The sequence below is a fragment of the Triturus cristatus genome, chromosome 3_2 (genome assembly GCF_964204655.1).
Source record: "Triturus cristatus chromosome 3_2, aTriCri1.1, whole genome shotgun sequence".
Classification (NCBI taxonomy): Eukaryota; Metazoa; Chordata; class Amphibia; order Caudata; family Salamandridae; genus Triturus; species Triturus cristatus.
In genome coordinates, this window is record NC_140584.1 from 1,193,406,027 (window position 1) to 1,193,422,878 (window position 16,852).

Sequence of the window (16,852 nt, forward strand, 5' to 3'; positions counted from 1 at the left end):
TATATATTATTCACCCACCTCCTGAGGGAAGATTGGGTTGCCCTATTATGTTTCATGTGCCCTACAAGGCGTTGGCAATTTCCAGTAACTCTGACCCAATCAGCAAGAAGTTCTCTTGAAAGGGCCAGCTAAGCATGCTTTATTTTTCAATGTTCAGTTTAGCACCAGCTTTAACCATAAGATTGATGCTCACACAGGTGAGACCTGATAACGAGGTTTGGATGACTGTGTGTCAGATTGAGGGAAGAGCTTTGATAGCAATGAATCCCTTAAATGAGCTAGTTTGGCTTTCTTTTCCATGAGTTTTGTTTTCTTGCCACATGAGATGACACTGAAAAGATCAAGGTGAATGTGCACTGCTTGAATCATTATAGTTTCCATCTCATATACATTTAGGGCCAACTGAACAACTCCCCAATTAGCGAGTCACAAATTGCATCGCATTTGCGACTCACAATTTGCAACTCGCTAATTGAAATGCACAACAGGGTCTCAGACACTGTTTGCGATTCCTAATGGGGTTGCATGCCTCATTTATATTAATGAGGCAGGCGCAATTTGCGACCCCTTTAGGAATGGCTAGCAATCACAGGGATGGAGGCCTGCTGGGGTCAGCAGATCACCAGGTCTGTGACTGCTTTTTTAATAAAGCAGTTTTTTTTAATGCAGCCTTTTTTCCTTAAAGGAATACAGGATGCATTTAAAAAATGAAAAATGTAACCTTTTAGTTTCAATCTTTTAAGGGCAGGCAGTGGTCTCTGGGACCACTACCTGCTCTTAAAAAATTATTTCGCACATACTCACAAAGGGAAAGGGGTCCCTTGTTGACCACTTCACCTTTGAGAGTGGTTTACCACCTACTTGAAGTAGGTGGTAAACTGCAAAACGTTAGTACATAGCATGTTGACTCGCTGTTAGGAAGGGACGCCCCTTCCTAATAGCGAGAGTCGCAAATGGTATTTTGCGAGTCAGTGACTCGCAAAATAGCATTTGTACATGCTATTACCCTTTTTTGCGGCCGCAAACGGGAGGATCTCCTGTTTGCAGCTGCAAAACAGGGTCGTACATCTGGCCCTGAGTGTGTAATCATCTCTGAGAAATGGGTTCTGGGTCACAAGCCTCATTCCTCTCGGACCTTTCAGTATACTTGATGTGTTAAGAAGGTCAGAAAAGGTCTTGCCCGAGTAATAAATATACCAGATGTGGAAGTGCAGATCAAATCTCTTCTTCTCATTTAGGTCAGGGTGTTCTTGAACATGTGGGCGGCATTGTTGGAGAAGATGATGGGGGTAGTGAATTTCCCAGAGTTGGTTCTGGCTCAGCTCACGGTAAGAAGAGATGTGTTCGATACATCTTTGTACTGATTTTGGAGGAGAATTTGATTATGCAGTGCACATACTTGAAGAGCCTCTTATATTGTTTGTGCATTGCCAATCTTAGATATAAGTACTGCTCTGCATCTGCTGTGGAAAGAGCCTCATAAACTGAAAAGTACTAAAAATGAGTGCACATGTGACACAGTGCAGGCACTTTGTAACAAGCATTTGCAATGCAATTTGTGAGTTATAGCTATTGACATTGTACATGGCAATGTTTTTTACCTACAGGTTTTAGTTTTGGAGTGAATGTATGGAGTGTGCAAAATCCCTTGGAAAAGTCCTGCACTTTGTAATAAATATATTGAAAAAGACCCAAAGTGTGGATTCTGTCAACAATTGCTTGGCACGTACCTCATGGGTGAAGTGTCGCCACACATGCACACTGTGGTGCTTTACTAATGCGAAACTCATTAATAAAAGTGGTGCTTACAGACTAACCAACGCGATCGGGATCGGAGCATGTGAATCCGAATCCTGGCTTCTCTTTCATTTTCTAGTCTATTTGACTCACTCTCCTGCATCTTGGTTATCCCCCAAATAATGGGAGGCAATGAAGTTTGCCTAGGGGGCGGGGTGGCTTCGGGGGTACATGAAAATGTATTCATTGCCTAGTTGTCAAAGGTTGCCCAGTGCGATTAGTTAAAAGTGTGCAGATTACATTAAGATATTAAGAGTATTTTACGCGCATCTATGAGAAAATCGACATTAACTAAACAAAATGCCAGAATGCGTGTCTGTTTTAACAGTGTTTTAGACAGTACTGGTTGCTTAGTTTCATTGCATTAATTTTTGTATTTACACTTTTACCTAGCATCCAAAGTAGGTTACCTAGCCCCAAAGCCTCGAGTTGTTAAATGACCCATAGAAGGGAGTGTTTTACAGTTGAGCAAATGTGTCCAAATGTAATTTTGGTAGTGTCATGGAATGATCAGCCAATGAGGTACTCGATGAGCAGGTATTTAACTACACGTTCAAAACGTACGGTATTGTTGCTGTGGTTTGTTTGTACACAACCACCTCTCTGAATGTCTTTATTAACACAGAGCTTCATCTAAGAGACAGTGCTCACAAAGGGGCGACTAAAGCACAGAATAAAATGTATTAATTTATCCTGATTGTGAAGGCACCCAGAAGGTTTAGGTGCCCGCGCTTAGAGGCTAGGGATCCCAGCGGTTCTACAGACTCTGCCGTGCTCCTCTGCACCAGTAGGGCACAGTTCAGAATCTGCCGCTTCTGGTAAGAATAGGTGAGGGGGATAAGGTTGGGGCATGCGGGAGTTTCCGCCAGATTTCCAGGTTATTGAAAGTGATGATTCTGACATGAGGCAATAGAGACTGACTTTGTCAGTTTGTCTGCACCAGTATATTTCTCTACCATCTACCGGGCTCACTGTCATGTATCCATTCATCTCTCTTTGTTAGAGGTGCACAAGCCAATATATTAATTAACAGGTAGAGCTAGCCGGAGACGAGCCAAGCGTATGCGAGCCAGTGGGCGAGCCTTGAAAATGATCGGCATGTTAATCATACAGTAAACATGATGTAAATGTGCGATAAAGTCTCTTCAGAATTTAAAAAAGTGCATTTCTTTAGCGCGTCACCTCAGTACACAAGATTATAGCACTGAATTTAGAGGAAGTTATTAAAAGTGCTCGTTTTACGCATGAGTTAAAAACCTGCCGCTCCTCCCGCCCGACAACAATGCCATTTGTGAACTAAGAGGCGTCAGTTGCCATGCGTACCCCGAATATTGCCTAGAGTCTTATTATATTTAGAGTAACATTAAAATCTAGTAAAGCACGCATCTTGAACTCGCATAGTTCAAGGTGGAAATATTAAAGATGAAAAAGGAAGTGCCCGCAGCCAAGAAAACACGAACGGGAGTAATGGGGGGGAGGGTGAGAAGTCACAGACTGTGGGAGGGGGCGGTGGGGTGGGGAGACAGGGAAGAGAATGTTGTTAGGAGTAAAAGGGCCAATAGCCGTGGAAGGATACAAATGATGAATGAGGAGTGACTAACAAGCCTCAAACCAATCGGAAGGCAGCATTTAAGACAAAAGCCAATAGGCAGAGAGTGGGCGGAGCTTCCACAAAGCTTCCACACTCCAGTATATACTGCATGTCTCGCAAAGCGATGGCAGCGCATTCGCCCTGCAACGCTAGGCGAGACCTAAAAGAAAATAGTGTCAGGAGTAAAGGGGCCAATAGCCATGGAAGGATACAAATGATGAATGAGGAGTGACTAACAAGCCTCAAACCAATCGGAAGGCATCATTTAAGACAAAAGCCAATGGGCAGAGAGTGGGCGGAGCTTCCACACTACAGTATATACTGCATGCCTCGTACAGCAATGGCAGCGCAGTCGCGCTGCAACGCTAGGCGAGACCTAAAAGTGGATTGGACCTAAGGTACTTCTGGGAATAAACACAATGCTATAGATTGTGGAATCCATTTACTACCCAATACATTTCTTCAGGCTAGTTTGGTACAGTGCATGGAGCCTTTCCTACAGCTACAGCACACAAGGCTGGTCTAGATAAGTGTACTGTGCCTACTTCCAGCTAGTCTTCTCCTGTATATGGCTCTCCGGCATACACAATTATTTCTTCTTGTATTACTTATAACTATCCTGACGTCAATTCTCAATCTCCCGTCTTTCCACTAGTACAAAGGTCACCCATATTGCTTCTCACCAGCTAACTCTTCATCTTTATCCTTATATTGACTCTTAATAGAGGTATCCATCTCTTCAACATGTCACTCAAGTTGCCTACCCACTTTCAGTCAGTAACCGTCTCTTAATTTGCCTCAATTGCTAGTCTGTCTCATGACCTGTCACTATTGCCTATCTTGTGACATGCACTTGGCCTGCCTCCTCCTTGGTGTGCCTCCTATGCCATCATCTCATGAACTATCTCCTTTCCCTGGCCAACTTATGACGTGCCCCTCTAGTCTGCCCTCTCATGACTTGTCACCTATTCCTCACCACCCAACCTATCTGCATTGCCTGTTAAGCCCATGACCTTCCTTAACCTGGGTAATTTCTTCTGTTGTTTTTTATAATATGCCCTATTTCTTGAGTTGTCCTCTAACATTACATGACCCTTCCTGTATACCTGCTTATCACATGGTTTGTGTTCCTTGCCTATCACAGGGCTTGTCTCCTATGCCCAATCTCAAGCTTTTATCTTTGCCTACCCAACCCATGACTTCATTTCTTTGCCTTCATCTCATTACCAATTTATTTTGCCTACCATTCTTGTGTCCTATGCTCCTGGTTTGTTCATTTCATGACAGACTTCCCTGGTATGCCCCTCTCATGACCTGTGCCATATGCAGCAACTAATGACCTGCTGCCAGATCATTTCTTGTCCTAAGGCTTAAGGCCCAATTTAGAGATGACGGACAGGGTTCTCCATCACAAACGTGATATAGTACCCAGCCCGCCAAGCCCTCAGTCAGTGCCTTATTTAGAGACTGGCGGACCTAAAACTTTCCATCGATGGAGCCCCCATTTGCTTTTTCGAAGGAATACTTCCTCCCATAGTCCAACTGTGTATGGGCAATTGGAGCAATAGCATTACAATGCACGCCCTATTAAGGGTAGACAGTGTAATTGCTTTTTTTCTTGTACCTCACCAAACAGTGAGAGACAGGAAAGATAACAAAAATGACTGCTACACCCTGGAAGCAAACTCCCAGGGAGTGGGGGGTTTTCATTTTTTTTTTCAGAAACAAACTCTGGCTTTGGGAGCCTATATGTGATTTAAAAAAAGGTAAAATATTTACTGAATGGCAGTCAAAGCTGATGGCCATCCACCAAACCTTTGGTACACTGAAAGGAACCACAGTAATGGTGGTTCCATTAATGTACAGATATAACCGCTGGGCCGGCAGTCATGTCTAAATTTGGTAGACGGAGTAACGTCAGGATGGTGGCAGAAAGACCCCAAGGCTGTCCATCTCATGATAATGTCTCATATACCCTCTTGCATGACCTGCTATCCAACTCACTCACATTTTCTGTTCATTACATGACCTCAGCACCTGGGAGTTAGTCCCATGACCTGGGATGCCCCATCTAATGATGTGTCACATTGCATGTCAAACTCCTAACCTGTCTTTGTGTTTTCTTCCTCACATTCTGACTCGTATTCCCCATCTCATAGCCTGTCTCCTTTGCTTTTCCATCTTGCCTGGTATGTTTATTTGAATACCTGACTACCTCATGTCTTGTATTCTTTGCCCCATCTAGTGATATGACTCCTGTGTTCACCATCCCCTGAACTGTCTCCAATGCATGGAGCTACAGCTTGCCTTCACATATCCATTACAAAATCTATCTGTCCATTGCATCACTTGTCCTGTAGACCCACATCTCATGTATGTCTGTCCAAGCTCATGAACTGTGTCTTTTGACTGTAAGCCTCATGACCAATTCCCCTAGCCAGCCAGCTAAATGCTCTTTCATATTTGTTTATGACATGTCTTGTCTTTTTTGCCAGCCTATCTCATATACGACATTTTATACAGTGTATCCTTTGCCTGTTCATTAAATGAATAGTCTTCTTAGCCTCTTCAACTCATAACCTGGCTTCCTGGCATGTTCATCTCATGACCTGTTTCACAGGGTCCGCTTTACAAGTCTTCCAGACCTGTCTATTACATGATCTGTCTTCTTTATCCATCCATCTCATTATCTTTTCCCATGGTCTGTTATCACCTACCTCCGTTTCCTGTCCATCACATTCCCACACTCCTTTGCCTCCCCATGCATCCCTTTTGCCATCTTTTTAAGGATACAGCTCCATGATGATAATGATAGCACTTTTTTTCTCAAAGGCATCATGGAAGTATACGATACGCTCATGGTCGATTTCGGAAAAAATGGTCATCTCACGGCGGGCCGAAGATTTGGTCTTGGCGCGGAATGATATGAACTTGCCAGCATAATCCAACTTGCTGCTTTTTTCAGTCACCTTACGTATGTACGAAAATGCTCCCCTAGGAAGCAAACATAATTTTCAACAAACAATTTTGTGAGTGAAAGATGCCGTAACTAACCTAAGACTTTAATACTTATTGAATAACTCCTACTAATCTATCAGACAGACGGCCAATATCCTGAGAAATCCCAAAACATTCAACAAGAAATGTTACCACTGTCATGGGACACAAACATTTTGCAAGAAACAACACCTCCACATCCACATCTTCCTCAACAAACACCATCATATTCGTTGACATAATCAAGCACTGAACAAACCTAATACTGTAGCAAACTTTTTATTGCTAAATACAATCAGTGTCACAAGACATAGCAGAATATTAATCAACAAACACCACCACAGTTCAGAGATAGACATACACATTCATGAACACACACAAACATCCCGAGGCAAAAACAAACAGTTCTCAAAAAACACCTTCAGTATTCAGCTACACCCTCAAATGTTCCAAAATAAGGATTAGCATCATCAAGCTGACACTTTAACAAACATGCATTCACAAATATGTTCACTGTCCTTGCACATGCTTACACAATAATAAACAGCATCACTGTTCAGACACATATTCATACATTCATTGATAAATACTGCCACTCTGAGGAGACAAAACCAAACATTCCTTAGCAAACACATGTACTATCTTAAGATATACCCAAACATTAATTAACAAATACCACATGTGGCATGAGACATCTGTAACCAGCACTACCACTGTCCAGAAGTGAATGGGGTAATCTAGATTAGGAATTCCTTCTCCTCCAATGATTCTGCAGTTGAGGTGCTGTTTTTCCAGAGCACCACCCTAAAGGCATCCTCTCTTTTAGAGGCTTCTGAAAATAGGCCCATGCAGCCCTGGATGGGCCCCTTACACTGGTCATTTTGCCCCTTCCAGATATCCACCTTCCACAGTGAACACTAACTCTGTGCAGGATACAGATCTTCTCAGGTTCCAACATATATTCCAGAATTATTGACTCTGCAGTTACACAAGCACACTATGCAATGCTTGAAGCTGCACTTTCCACTAGCAGGATTTAGTCTATAGATGTGGTGCAATTTGTTTTACCCAGACACTGCTTCCTAAATGACTCCTCTCTCCATACTTTATTAGTCAGACTGGGATGCCTCCTCCACACCCCATTCCTCAAGGGAAGTCATGCCCCCAGAGGAGGCCCTCTTCTATCATTGAGTGATTCAGAATATATATGGATTTATTCGTATCCATACTGGTAATTAAATTACATGGGGAAGACATAGGGGTCTATTAGGATGTAGGGCGGATCGCCACCGCACGCATGGCAGTGGCAATCTACCCTACATCCTTCCCTGCCCGCCACCCATTTCCCCCCTGCCATATTAGTATGGCGGGGGGACCCAGGCGAATGGAAAGACCGCCCGCCGGTTTTACGCCAGTCACACAGGTGACCGGGCGGAAAAGGGGCCTGCTATGGTGGCGGTGTCTGTTAGACACTGCCATCCATATTAGGAAGGCAGAGGGAAGCTGCTTTTCCATGGCAGCATCGGCAAGCGGATATTGACTTTGGTGGTCCTTTGCGGGCCCCCAGGGTATGGAGGTGGTGGGGGGTGCACATGGGGGGTACCTATGGTACCCCCCTACATTGTCATGGACATGGTGGCAGGCGCTTTGCGGTGCCTGTCACCTTCTCCATGACAATGCACACAATTCATTCCCAGCATTGTGGCGGGCGGTGCTGTGAGCACCGCCCGCCACAATGCTGGGAATGGAGGATGCCACCACCACTGTGGCAGTGGTATCCTAATTGCAGGTGCGGGACCGCCGCACCACTGGCCGCTGGTCCCAGCACCGCTAGGGTGGCGGGGGAACTAAAGTCCGCCCACCATCCTAATGGGCCCTATAGTGTGCTTAAGGGCGCAGAAAGCTAGTGTTTGTCTTCAAATGGTAATAACGAACAAGTTACTTACCTTCGGTAACGATGTATCTGTAAGAAACATTAGTTAGTTAGATTCCTCACCTTAGAATATCCCCAGGCGTCAGACTGGATCCGGAAGATTTTTCATCAGCCATACCCCTTGCGCGTCGCTAGGCGTCGTCTGCGGCTCCGCGTCCGTCGTCGGCGTCGTGTGCCGGAATGACGTCGTCGGAGTACTTGGACGCCGCCCTCGCGCGCTGACGTCAGTTCTTGTACATAGCTTTCCGCGCCAGGAACGCAGAGCCATGCAAAGACCGACACTGGTGCCAAAAATAAAATCTAGGGGCCTGAAAAGGATAACCTTAACCCTAGATGTCAGTTCGCAGAACGGGGAGGATGGGTGGGTCGGTGAGGAATCTAACTAACTAATGTTTCTTACAGATACATCGTTACCGAAGGTAAGTAACTTGTTCATCTGAAAGAAACACGTTAGTTAGATTCCTCACCTTAGAATAGATACCCAAGCAATACCATCCCCGGAGGTGGGTCTGCGAACCAAGATCACACCAGAAAGTCCTGGAGGACAGAACGGCCAAAGAAGCCATCCCTCCGGACTTGGCTGTCAAGGCAATAATGCCTGGCAAACGTGTGTAGCGAAGCCCACGTCGCCGCCTGACAGATGTCCTGCAAAGGGACACCCCGTCCCAAAGCAGTAGTAGCCGCTGTGGCCCGAGTGGAGTGGGCGCGCAGCCCAACAGGAGGGTCCTTTTTCGCCAAGGAGTAACAAATTTTGATACACAAAACGACCCACCGAGAGATGGTCCGTTTGTGCACCGCTTTCCCCTTCTTAGCACCCACGTATCCAACGAAAAGTTGGTCGTCCACCCGGATCTGCTTTGTGCGGTCCAGATAAAAGGAGAGCGCACGTTTTGGGTCCAGACGGTGGAGCCTCTCTTCCTCTTTGGAAGGATGCGGAGGCGGAAAGAAGGTGGGCAAGGTGACAGACTGCCCAAGATGAAATGGAGTCACCACTTTCGGAAGAAAGGAGGGACGAGGCCGAAGGACAACCTTGTCCGGATGAACAGACAGAAAAGGAGGCTTTGAAGATAAAGCCTGGAGCTCACTCACCCGTCTAGCCGAGGTGATGGCTACCAGAAAAGCAGTCTTAAGAGTCAGAAGACGAAGAGGACAATTGTGAAGAGGCTCGAAGGGAGCGCACATCAGGAATGTCAAGACAAGATTCAAGTCCCACTGAGGCATTACAAAAGGGACAGGAGGGAACGTGTGAGTAATGCCTTTTAGAAAGCGTGTAACTACAGGGGACTTGAAAAGAGAAGGCTGATCAGGAAGCCTTAAGAAGGCAGAGATGGCAGCAAGATAACCTTTCAAGGTGCCCAAGGCAGAGCCCTGCCGGGCCAAAGAAAGAAGAAAGAGGAGAACCTCAGAAAGAGGGGCGGAAAGGGGATCCACAGCCTTTGCTGTGCACCATGCCACAAATTTGTTCCACCGGCAGGCGTATACCGTCTTTGTGGAGGGACGCCTGGCTGCCAGAATGATATCACAGACTTCAGGAGGCAAGTCAAATGGCATCAACTGCCGCCGCTCAATCTCCACGCATGGAGGTGGAGGCTGGACAGGTTCGGGTGGAGGACCATCCCCTGCTGCTGCGACAGAAGATCCTCCCGAAGGGGCAGACGTATCGGAGGATCGGTCAACATACTGAGTAGCTCGGGATACCAGTACCTTCGTGCCCAGTCCGGAGCCACCAAGATGACTTGGGCCCGGTCGCGCTTGATCTTCTTCAGCACTCTGGGCAGAAGTGGTATAGGCGGAAAGGCGTACAACAGACCGCAACTCCACTCGTGACGAAAAGCGTCGCCGAGCGAGTGCCGCCTTGGAAATTCCAACGCGCAGAACTGCTGACATTGCGCGTTCTCTTCGGTGGCGAATAGATCTAACCAAGGCTCTCCCCACTGCTGAAAGAGACCTTGCGCCACTTCGGAGTTCAGACGCCATTCGTGATCCATCATGCACCGGCGGCTGAGTTCGTCTGCTCTGGCGTTCAGAGAGCCCGCCAGATGTTGAACCACCAGGGTGACGCCCTGGTGTTCCAGCCATGTCCAGAGGCACAGAGCCTCCTGACAAAGGGTCCACGACCCCACCCCGCCCTGTTTGTTGCAATACCACATGGCGGTGGTGTTGTCCGTGAACACCTGCACGACACTTCCCCTGACAGAGGGAAGGAAGGCTTTCAGTGCAAGTCGGATCGCTCTCAACTCCAACAGGTTGATGTGGAGACGAGACTCCGCCGGAGACCAGAGGCCTCTGATCTCCGCCTCTCCCATATGGCCACCCCATCCCAGGAGGGACGCATCCGTCACCACGACATGCTCCGGATGGGGAAGGGAGAGGCACTTGCCCTTGACCCAATCGCGGTCCGTGAGCCACCACTGCAACTGCTGTGCAGTGCCCTCCGAGATCAAGACATGGTCGGACAGGTTGCCGTGATGCTGGGCCCACTGAAACTTCAGGTCCCACTGCAGAGCCCGCATGCGCCGCCTGGCGTGATGCACTAGTAGGATGCAGGAGGCCATCAGCCCCAGAAGCCGCAACACTAGCCTGACCGAGACCCAGGATAGAGGCCGAAAGATGGGAATCAGGGCCTGTATATCCCGGACCCGCTGTTCCGGTGGATGGACCCGGAACTGCGCCGAATCGAGAACCGCTCCGATGAAGAGGAACTTTTGAGAGGGGCTCAGGTGTGACTTCGGCACGTTGATGGAAAATCCCAGCAAATGCAGGAGATCCGCCGTAGTCTGGAGGTGGGAGACGACTGTCTGGGGCGAGACCGCCTTCAACAACCAGTCGTCGAGATAGGGGAAGACTGGAACCCCTGATCTGCGCAGATGAGCTGCGACCACCGCCATCACTTTCGTGAACACCCGAGGGGCACTGGTGAGGCCGAAGGGGAGCACGGTAAACTGAAAGTGCTCTGGGCCCACCGTGAACCGCAGGTAACGCCGGTGGGCCGGCAGGACAGGGATGTGGAAATAAGCGTCCTGCAAGTCCAACGCTACCATCCAGTCTCCGGGGTCTAGGGCAGCTAGAACCTAAGCCAAAGTTAACATCTTGAACCTTTCCTTCCGGAGGAAGGTATTGACGTTCCGGAGGTCCAAGATAGGGCGTAGGCCCCCTTTGCCCTTCTTGGGAACCAGAAAGTAGTGGGAATAACAACCACGACCTACTTCTGGGCTCGGAACGCGCTCGACGGCCCCCTTGGCCAAGAGGGCCGAAACTTCCTCGTGGAGAAGATTCAAATGATCCCCCGAGATACGGTGGTGCTGCGGTGGCATGGCTGGAGGGATCGTCTCGAAGGGGAGGGAGTAGCCCCTTCGGACGATTTGCAGCACCCACCTGTCCGATGTGATGGACCGCCAGTGGAGCAGGTGATGGCGAACTCTGCCGCCCACTGGCGTGGAATGGGCCTGAAAGCTCGGACTAGGAAGGCTTTGAGGCGGATGCTGCCGGGGTGGATGTGGGCTGACCTCGTCGTCCTCCAGAACCGCCCCGGCGGAAACCACGTCCGCGACCGCGCGCAGGTTGGTTCTGCGGCTGGTGGCTAGGGCACGTGAGGAGGCACCCCTTCCTTGGCCATGAAAGGGGCGAAAGGCGGAAGTTTGCGACCGCGGGGCCGAGAGGCCCAAGGACTTGGCCGTAGCCCGGGAGTCCTTAAAGCGATTCAGCGCACTGTCCGCTTTCTCGCCAAAAAGGCGAGTGCCATCAAAGGGCATGTCCATGAGAGTGCTCTGGACATCGCCCGAAAATGACGTGGACCGCAGCCAGGCGTGCGTCTAAGCGCCACTGTGGTAGAAATGGCCCTACCCAGCGAGTCCGTGGTGTCAAGCCCACATCGTATAGCATGTCGCGCGGCATCCCTCCCATCGGCCAGAGCCTGGGTAAGTCGTGTCCGGACCTCCTCCGGACACAGGGGCAGCGCGTCCTCCACCGCATCCCACAGAGAGTGGGAATAACGGTCCAAGAGACAAGCGGTGTTCAAAGACCGCAGGCCCAAACTAAGGGAGGAGAACAGCTTCTTGCCAAACTGTTCTAGTCTCTTGGAATTCCGGTCCGGCGGGGCGGTCGGGAAAGAGGATTGGGAGGTGGAGGCCTGGATAACCAGGCTCTCAGGGGTAGGGTGTTGGGACAGAAAACTGGGGTCGCCCGGAGCAGGGCGGTGGCGCCTGGTGACGTTCCTGTCCACAGGAGGAACTGTGGAGGGCTTGGACCAGGTGCCCTGCAGAACGTCAATGAGGGCCTCATTGAATTGCAGCAGAGGCTCAGTGGAGCTTGCTGCAGACTGAAGCACCTCAGTAAGGACGTTAGTCCTCACAGCCACGGCAGGCAGCTCGAGCCCAAGGGCTGCAGCCGCCTTGCGCAGCACCACAGAGAAAGCAGCGCCCTCCTCCGAAGCCACAGTCGGAGGAGAGACAAATCCAGTGTCTGGAGAGGTATCCAGGCCACTGGCCTCCCCCAGTTCATCTGCCCAGTCCTGGGACAGTTGAGCCTGAACGGCCATAGGATCCTCGGATCCCTCCCAGTTGTCCCCATCATCCGACTCCTGGTGTAGAGGAGAAAGTAACGGAGCCGGGCGGTAGACATAATGTGTCTCTAGCGGCGCCGATCGCGGCGTCCATCGACGCCGTACCGGCGCCAGGCCCGGAGTGGGACTGAACCGGGGCTCGACATCGAACGGAGTCGACGTCGGCGTCGGGGGTGGTACCGGTGTCGACGCCGGCGGAGGAGGCGTGACGAGGTCGACCGGCGTCGGCGGGGACTCGAGAACGGGTCCCACGGGCGCTTGCGGCGTCGAGGCCGGAACCGTCAACGGCGCCGGGGCCGGAGCCACCGGCAGGCAAGGCAGCCCAGTCGGGTCCGAGGGGCCCGAAGGCGCACCAGCGGGCGCCGACGGCGGAGCCAGATTCCTCATGGCCGAGAGGAAGGCACTGACTTCCGCTGGCGTCGCGTCAGTCCCAGGGACCGGAGGGTATGGGGACGTGCGCGGCGCCTGCGGCTCCGCCGGAGCCGCGGGGGTGGAACCACCCTGACCCTTGGCCGAGTCGCGCGACCGGCGAGGGGAGTCCGAAGAACGGTGTCGCCTCTTGGACTTCTTGGAATGCTTCGACTTACCCGAAGACTTGGATCCCGACGACCGATGGTGACGTCGGCTGCGGCTCCGCGACCGATCCTTGGACCTCCTCCTGGACCGGGATCGAGAGGCGCGCAGAGCCGAGTGGCGAATCTCGAGAAGCTTACGGGACCGCTCCCGTCTAGCCTTCGAGGTCAGGGCCTTGCAGTCCGAGCACGACTCCGCATCGTGATCGAGGCCCAAGCAGTAAAGGCACCGGCGGTGATGGTCCGTAACCGACATCAAGCGGCTACAGTCCGTACAGGCTTTGAAACCAGGCATCCTACCGGCACCGGAGTCGAGACAGGATCAAAAAGGATCAAAAAGTTAGTCAAAAATTGACTAAAGGGGTAGCTCTCCCGGATCTGCGCTTACTGGCGCGGAAAAAAGAAGAACTGACGTCAGCGCGCGAGGGCGGCGTCTAAGTACTCCGACGACGTCACTCCGGCGCACGACGCCGACGACGGACGCGGAGCCGCAGACGACGCCTAGCAACGCGCAAGGGGTATTGCTGACGAAAAAGTTTCCGGATCCAGTCTGACGCCTGGGGATATTCTAAGGTGAGGAATCTAACTAACGTGTTTCTTTCAGATCTGGTATTTATAAAGCACAAACTAATCACGCCGAAGGGTCTCAAGGCGCTGGGGACCGTCGGGAACATTTAGAGATCTATTGCCCAGAGTCACATGGTGCTGGGCTAACCTGCCGCCGGGGATCAAACTATGAGCCCCGTGTTCCGGCGTCAGCCGCCCTGGCCACTGCGCCACACCTCTTCCTAACAGCACTTCTGCGTGTTGCAGGGTGCACTGTAGTGGGCTTGTTTTTTCCCTGTCCAAATCACACTAACTGATTGTTGCAGAGTGCACTTTATGGGGCATTTTAATCTCTTTAAAGTTGTGCAGACACCAAGCGAAGTACAATTTTTACTCCGTTCGGCGGGGCCATTTCCAGGCGCCATCTTGATTTGGGTTAGCAGTCCAGTGGCTGAGACCTGCTCCCAAGTTTCTATTTAAAGAGACCCATGACACTTCAGTGTGCCAAAGGCAAGCCTGTCTGTGCCCGTCTGCCTATGGATTGCTTTCACCACCAGCTTTGCTGCCCAAACTTCAAATGAACAGGAACAGTGGCCCAAAGAAGCACTTCTGGCCTTGAATAGTGACACTTGCCCTGTGGCAGGGAGTTATAAATACCGATGTAAGGCCTTGGCTTAAATCTTAGAGCGATCACCGGGGCTGAAGGGAAAGGTGCACCGTCTTTGGAGACCTCTAATGAAAAAGCAAATGTCAGAGCCTGTCTATCTCATCAATTACAGGGGGGCGGCGGCTTTGTCATTGTCCTGAGGGACACGTGAGAGGTTTCTACTTCTAGGCTGGGCCAAATTTGTAATATTAAGGGCATGCTCTTTTGTATCAAGCTCATATCCTCATTTCCTTTCGCTGGCATGCTGCTGTATAGGCCACTGGACTGCCCTAAAAGTTGTACGCCAGAACTATGCGACGCCATTTCCCAGCTGACATTACATTACGCCAATTTCATGGTTCTGGGAGATTTTAACATGCAAGCCGATGTCCCAAACTGCCCTCAGGTTTCCCATCCAATTCTGACCTTAGATGTCCTCAACCTAACTTAGTTAGTTGCCTCGTCAACTCATAGCGCAGGCCATACGCCGGACATAGTCTTTTCAAATATCCATAGTATGAGAACAGAGGCCCCCATAAGCTTGCTATCGATGGATCACTTTCTTGTCCTGTTCAGTTTTAGTCTTGAGGGCAAACAACCAATGAATCTCAAAACTTTGGCAAATAGGAGGAACTGTGGGAAAGTCACGAAGGAGGCCTTTGGGCCTGCTATTCAAGCAGTCTTGCCATCTCTGACGGGCAACTCCGTCAGTGATTCTACCCAATTCAACCTATGGATCACTAATGCATTGGCTACGATTGCCCCTTTAAAAACTGTCACAGCTAATAGATCTAAGCCATCAGCCCCCTGGTTCTCTGTGGAACTTAGAGCAGAGAAAAGCCTCTGTGAGAGGCTGGAGTACAGCTAGGGAAGGCCATACAATCCCTCAGCTAAAAGCGCCTATAAAGATGCTCTGAAACAATTGCGCTAACTAATGCGGCTTAAGATGAGAGAATATTTTGGGAGGCGTATTGAGAATTCAGAGAACTCCTCTAAAGAAATCTTTAATACTGTCAAATCTTTTGCAACTCAGGAGGCAATGGAATGTGCCTTTCATTCTTCTCCTGCTCTCTGCATGAGCCTTTCGAATTTCTTTGAGGAAATAATTCAAAAACTTTAATCCTCGTTCCCGCCAGAAGCTGAACTTGACGACAACCAGCAACCATCTCCCAACAACCCTCTTGCCACTTTTTCTGAATGTTTTCCAATATCTGAAAAGGACTCACTTGAGGAACTTTTGAAGTGTAAGTCAGGCTCGCGGGGGGATCCTTTCCCAACTCAATTTCTTAAAATTGTGGCTTCCTGTGTAAATCCAATACAGAATCAAATTTGGAATACCTCTTTGAAATCCAGCATTTTCCCGGCAGTATGGAAACAGGTGTTCCTGCTGTCACTGCTTAAAAAGCCCAATGCTGATCTGGGAGTGCTTAGCAATTTTAGGCTATCAGCACCCGCGAAAATCCTTGAGAAGATCGTTCAACAACAGTTAGCCACCTTTGTAGAAGCCAAGGGCTTGCTGCATGATACACAATCCGGCTTCCAAGCTGGTTATAGCATGGAGACAGCACTACTTGAAATATCCAAAACAGTCAGAGAGAGGTAGGCCAACAGCTCGTCCGCTGTGGTAACACTGCTAGATCTGTCGGCATAGTTTGATATGGTAGCTCATCCGACCCAACTGAAGAGATTAAGTCATCTCAGCTTTCAGGGTATGGTGCTATCCTGGCTGTAGTCTTTCTTAGAAGACCGATTTCTACGGCTCTTCTTTCGCCCTTTTTCATCTTCATCCAAACCGTAGGGTTCGGCTGAGAGTCCTTTGCTTTTTAATCTATATTTATCCCCATGTTTTTTATGTGGATGATACTCAACTAGTGTTTTCTTTTAGAGAACACTGTAGCAGCCATCAATAACTTCAGAGTGCTTGAAAGATTTTTCTAAGTGGATGAACAGAAATATTCTAAATTAAATGCAGACAAGACTGAGGTTCTTTTTTTTAGTCAGGCGACGCCTCCTTTATCCAGTCTCTGGCGGCCTTAGGAGCTGAAACCACCACCAGCTCTGGTAGTGTCAGCTAGAAACCTGGAATCAGGTTCGATATTGAGCTCTCCTTTCCGGCTCAAATTCAGCAGATTTCCTCATCCTGTTTTGTGAAGTTAAGATCTATCAGGAAGCTAATGCGTTTCTTCTCAGAGGAGAGGCGCAAGATCAT

The 16,852-nt window shown here is 49.5% G+C and overlaps 1 protein-coding gene across 3 annotated transcripts in view; it reads right to left on the bottom strand.

Annotated features, from left to right (window-relative positions):
• The window catches only part of SPEG (striated muscle enriched protein kinase), a 1,671,639-nt gene that overhangs the window by 592,518 nt on the left and 1,062,269 nt on the right, over positions 1-16,852 (bottom strand). For all 3 annotated transcript variants that reach the window (XM_085650107.1, XM_085650106.1, XM_085650108.1), the window contains one exon: positions 6,182-6,382. In XM_085650107.1, coding sequence (XP_085506233.1) covers positions 6,182-6,382 — 201 coding nt within the window. The remainder of the gene's footprint in view (positions 1-6,181; positions 6,383-16,852) is intronic.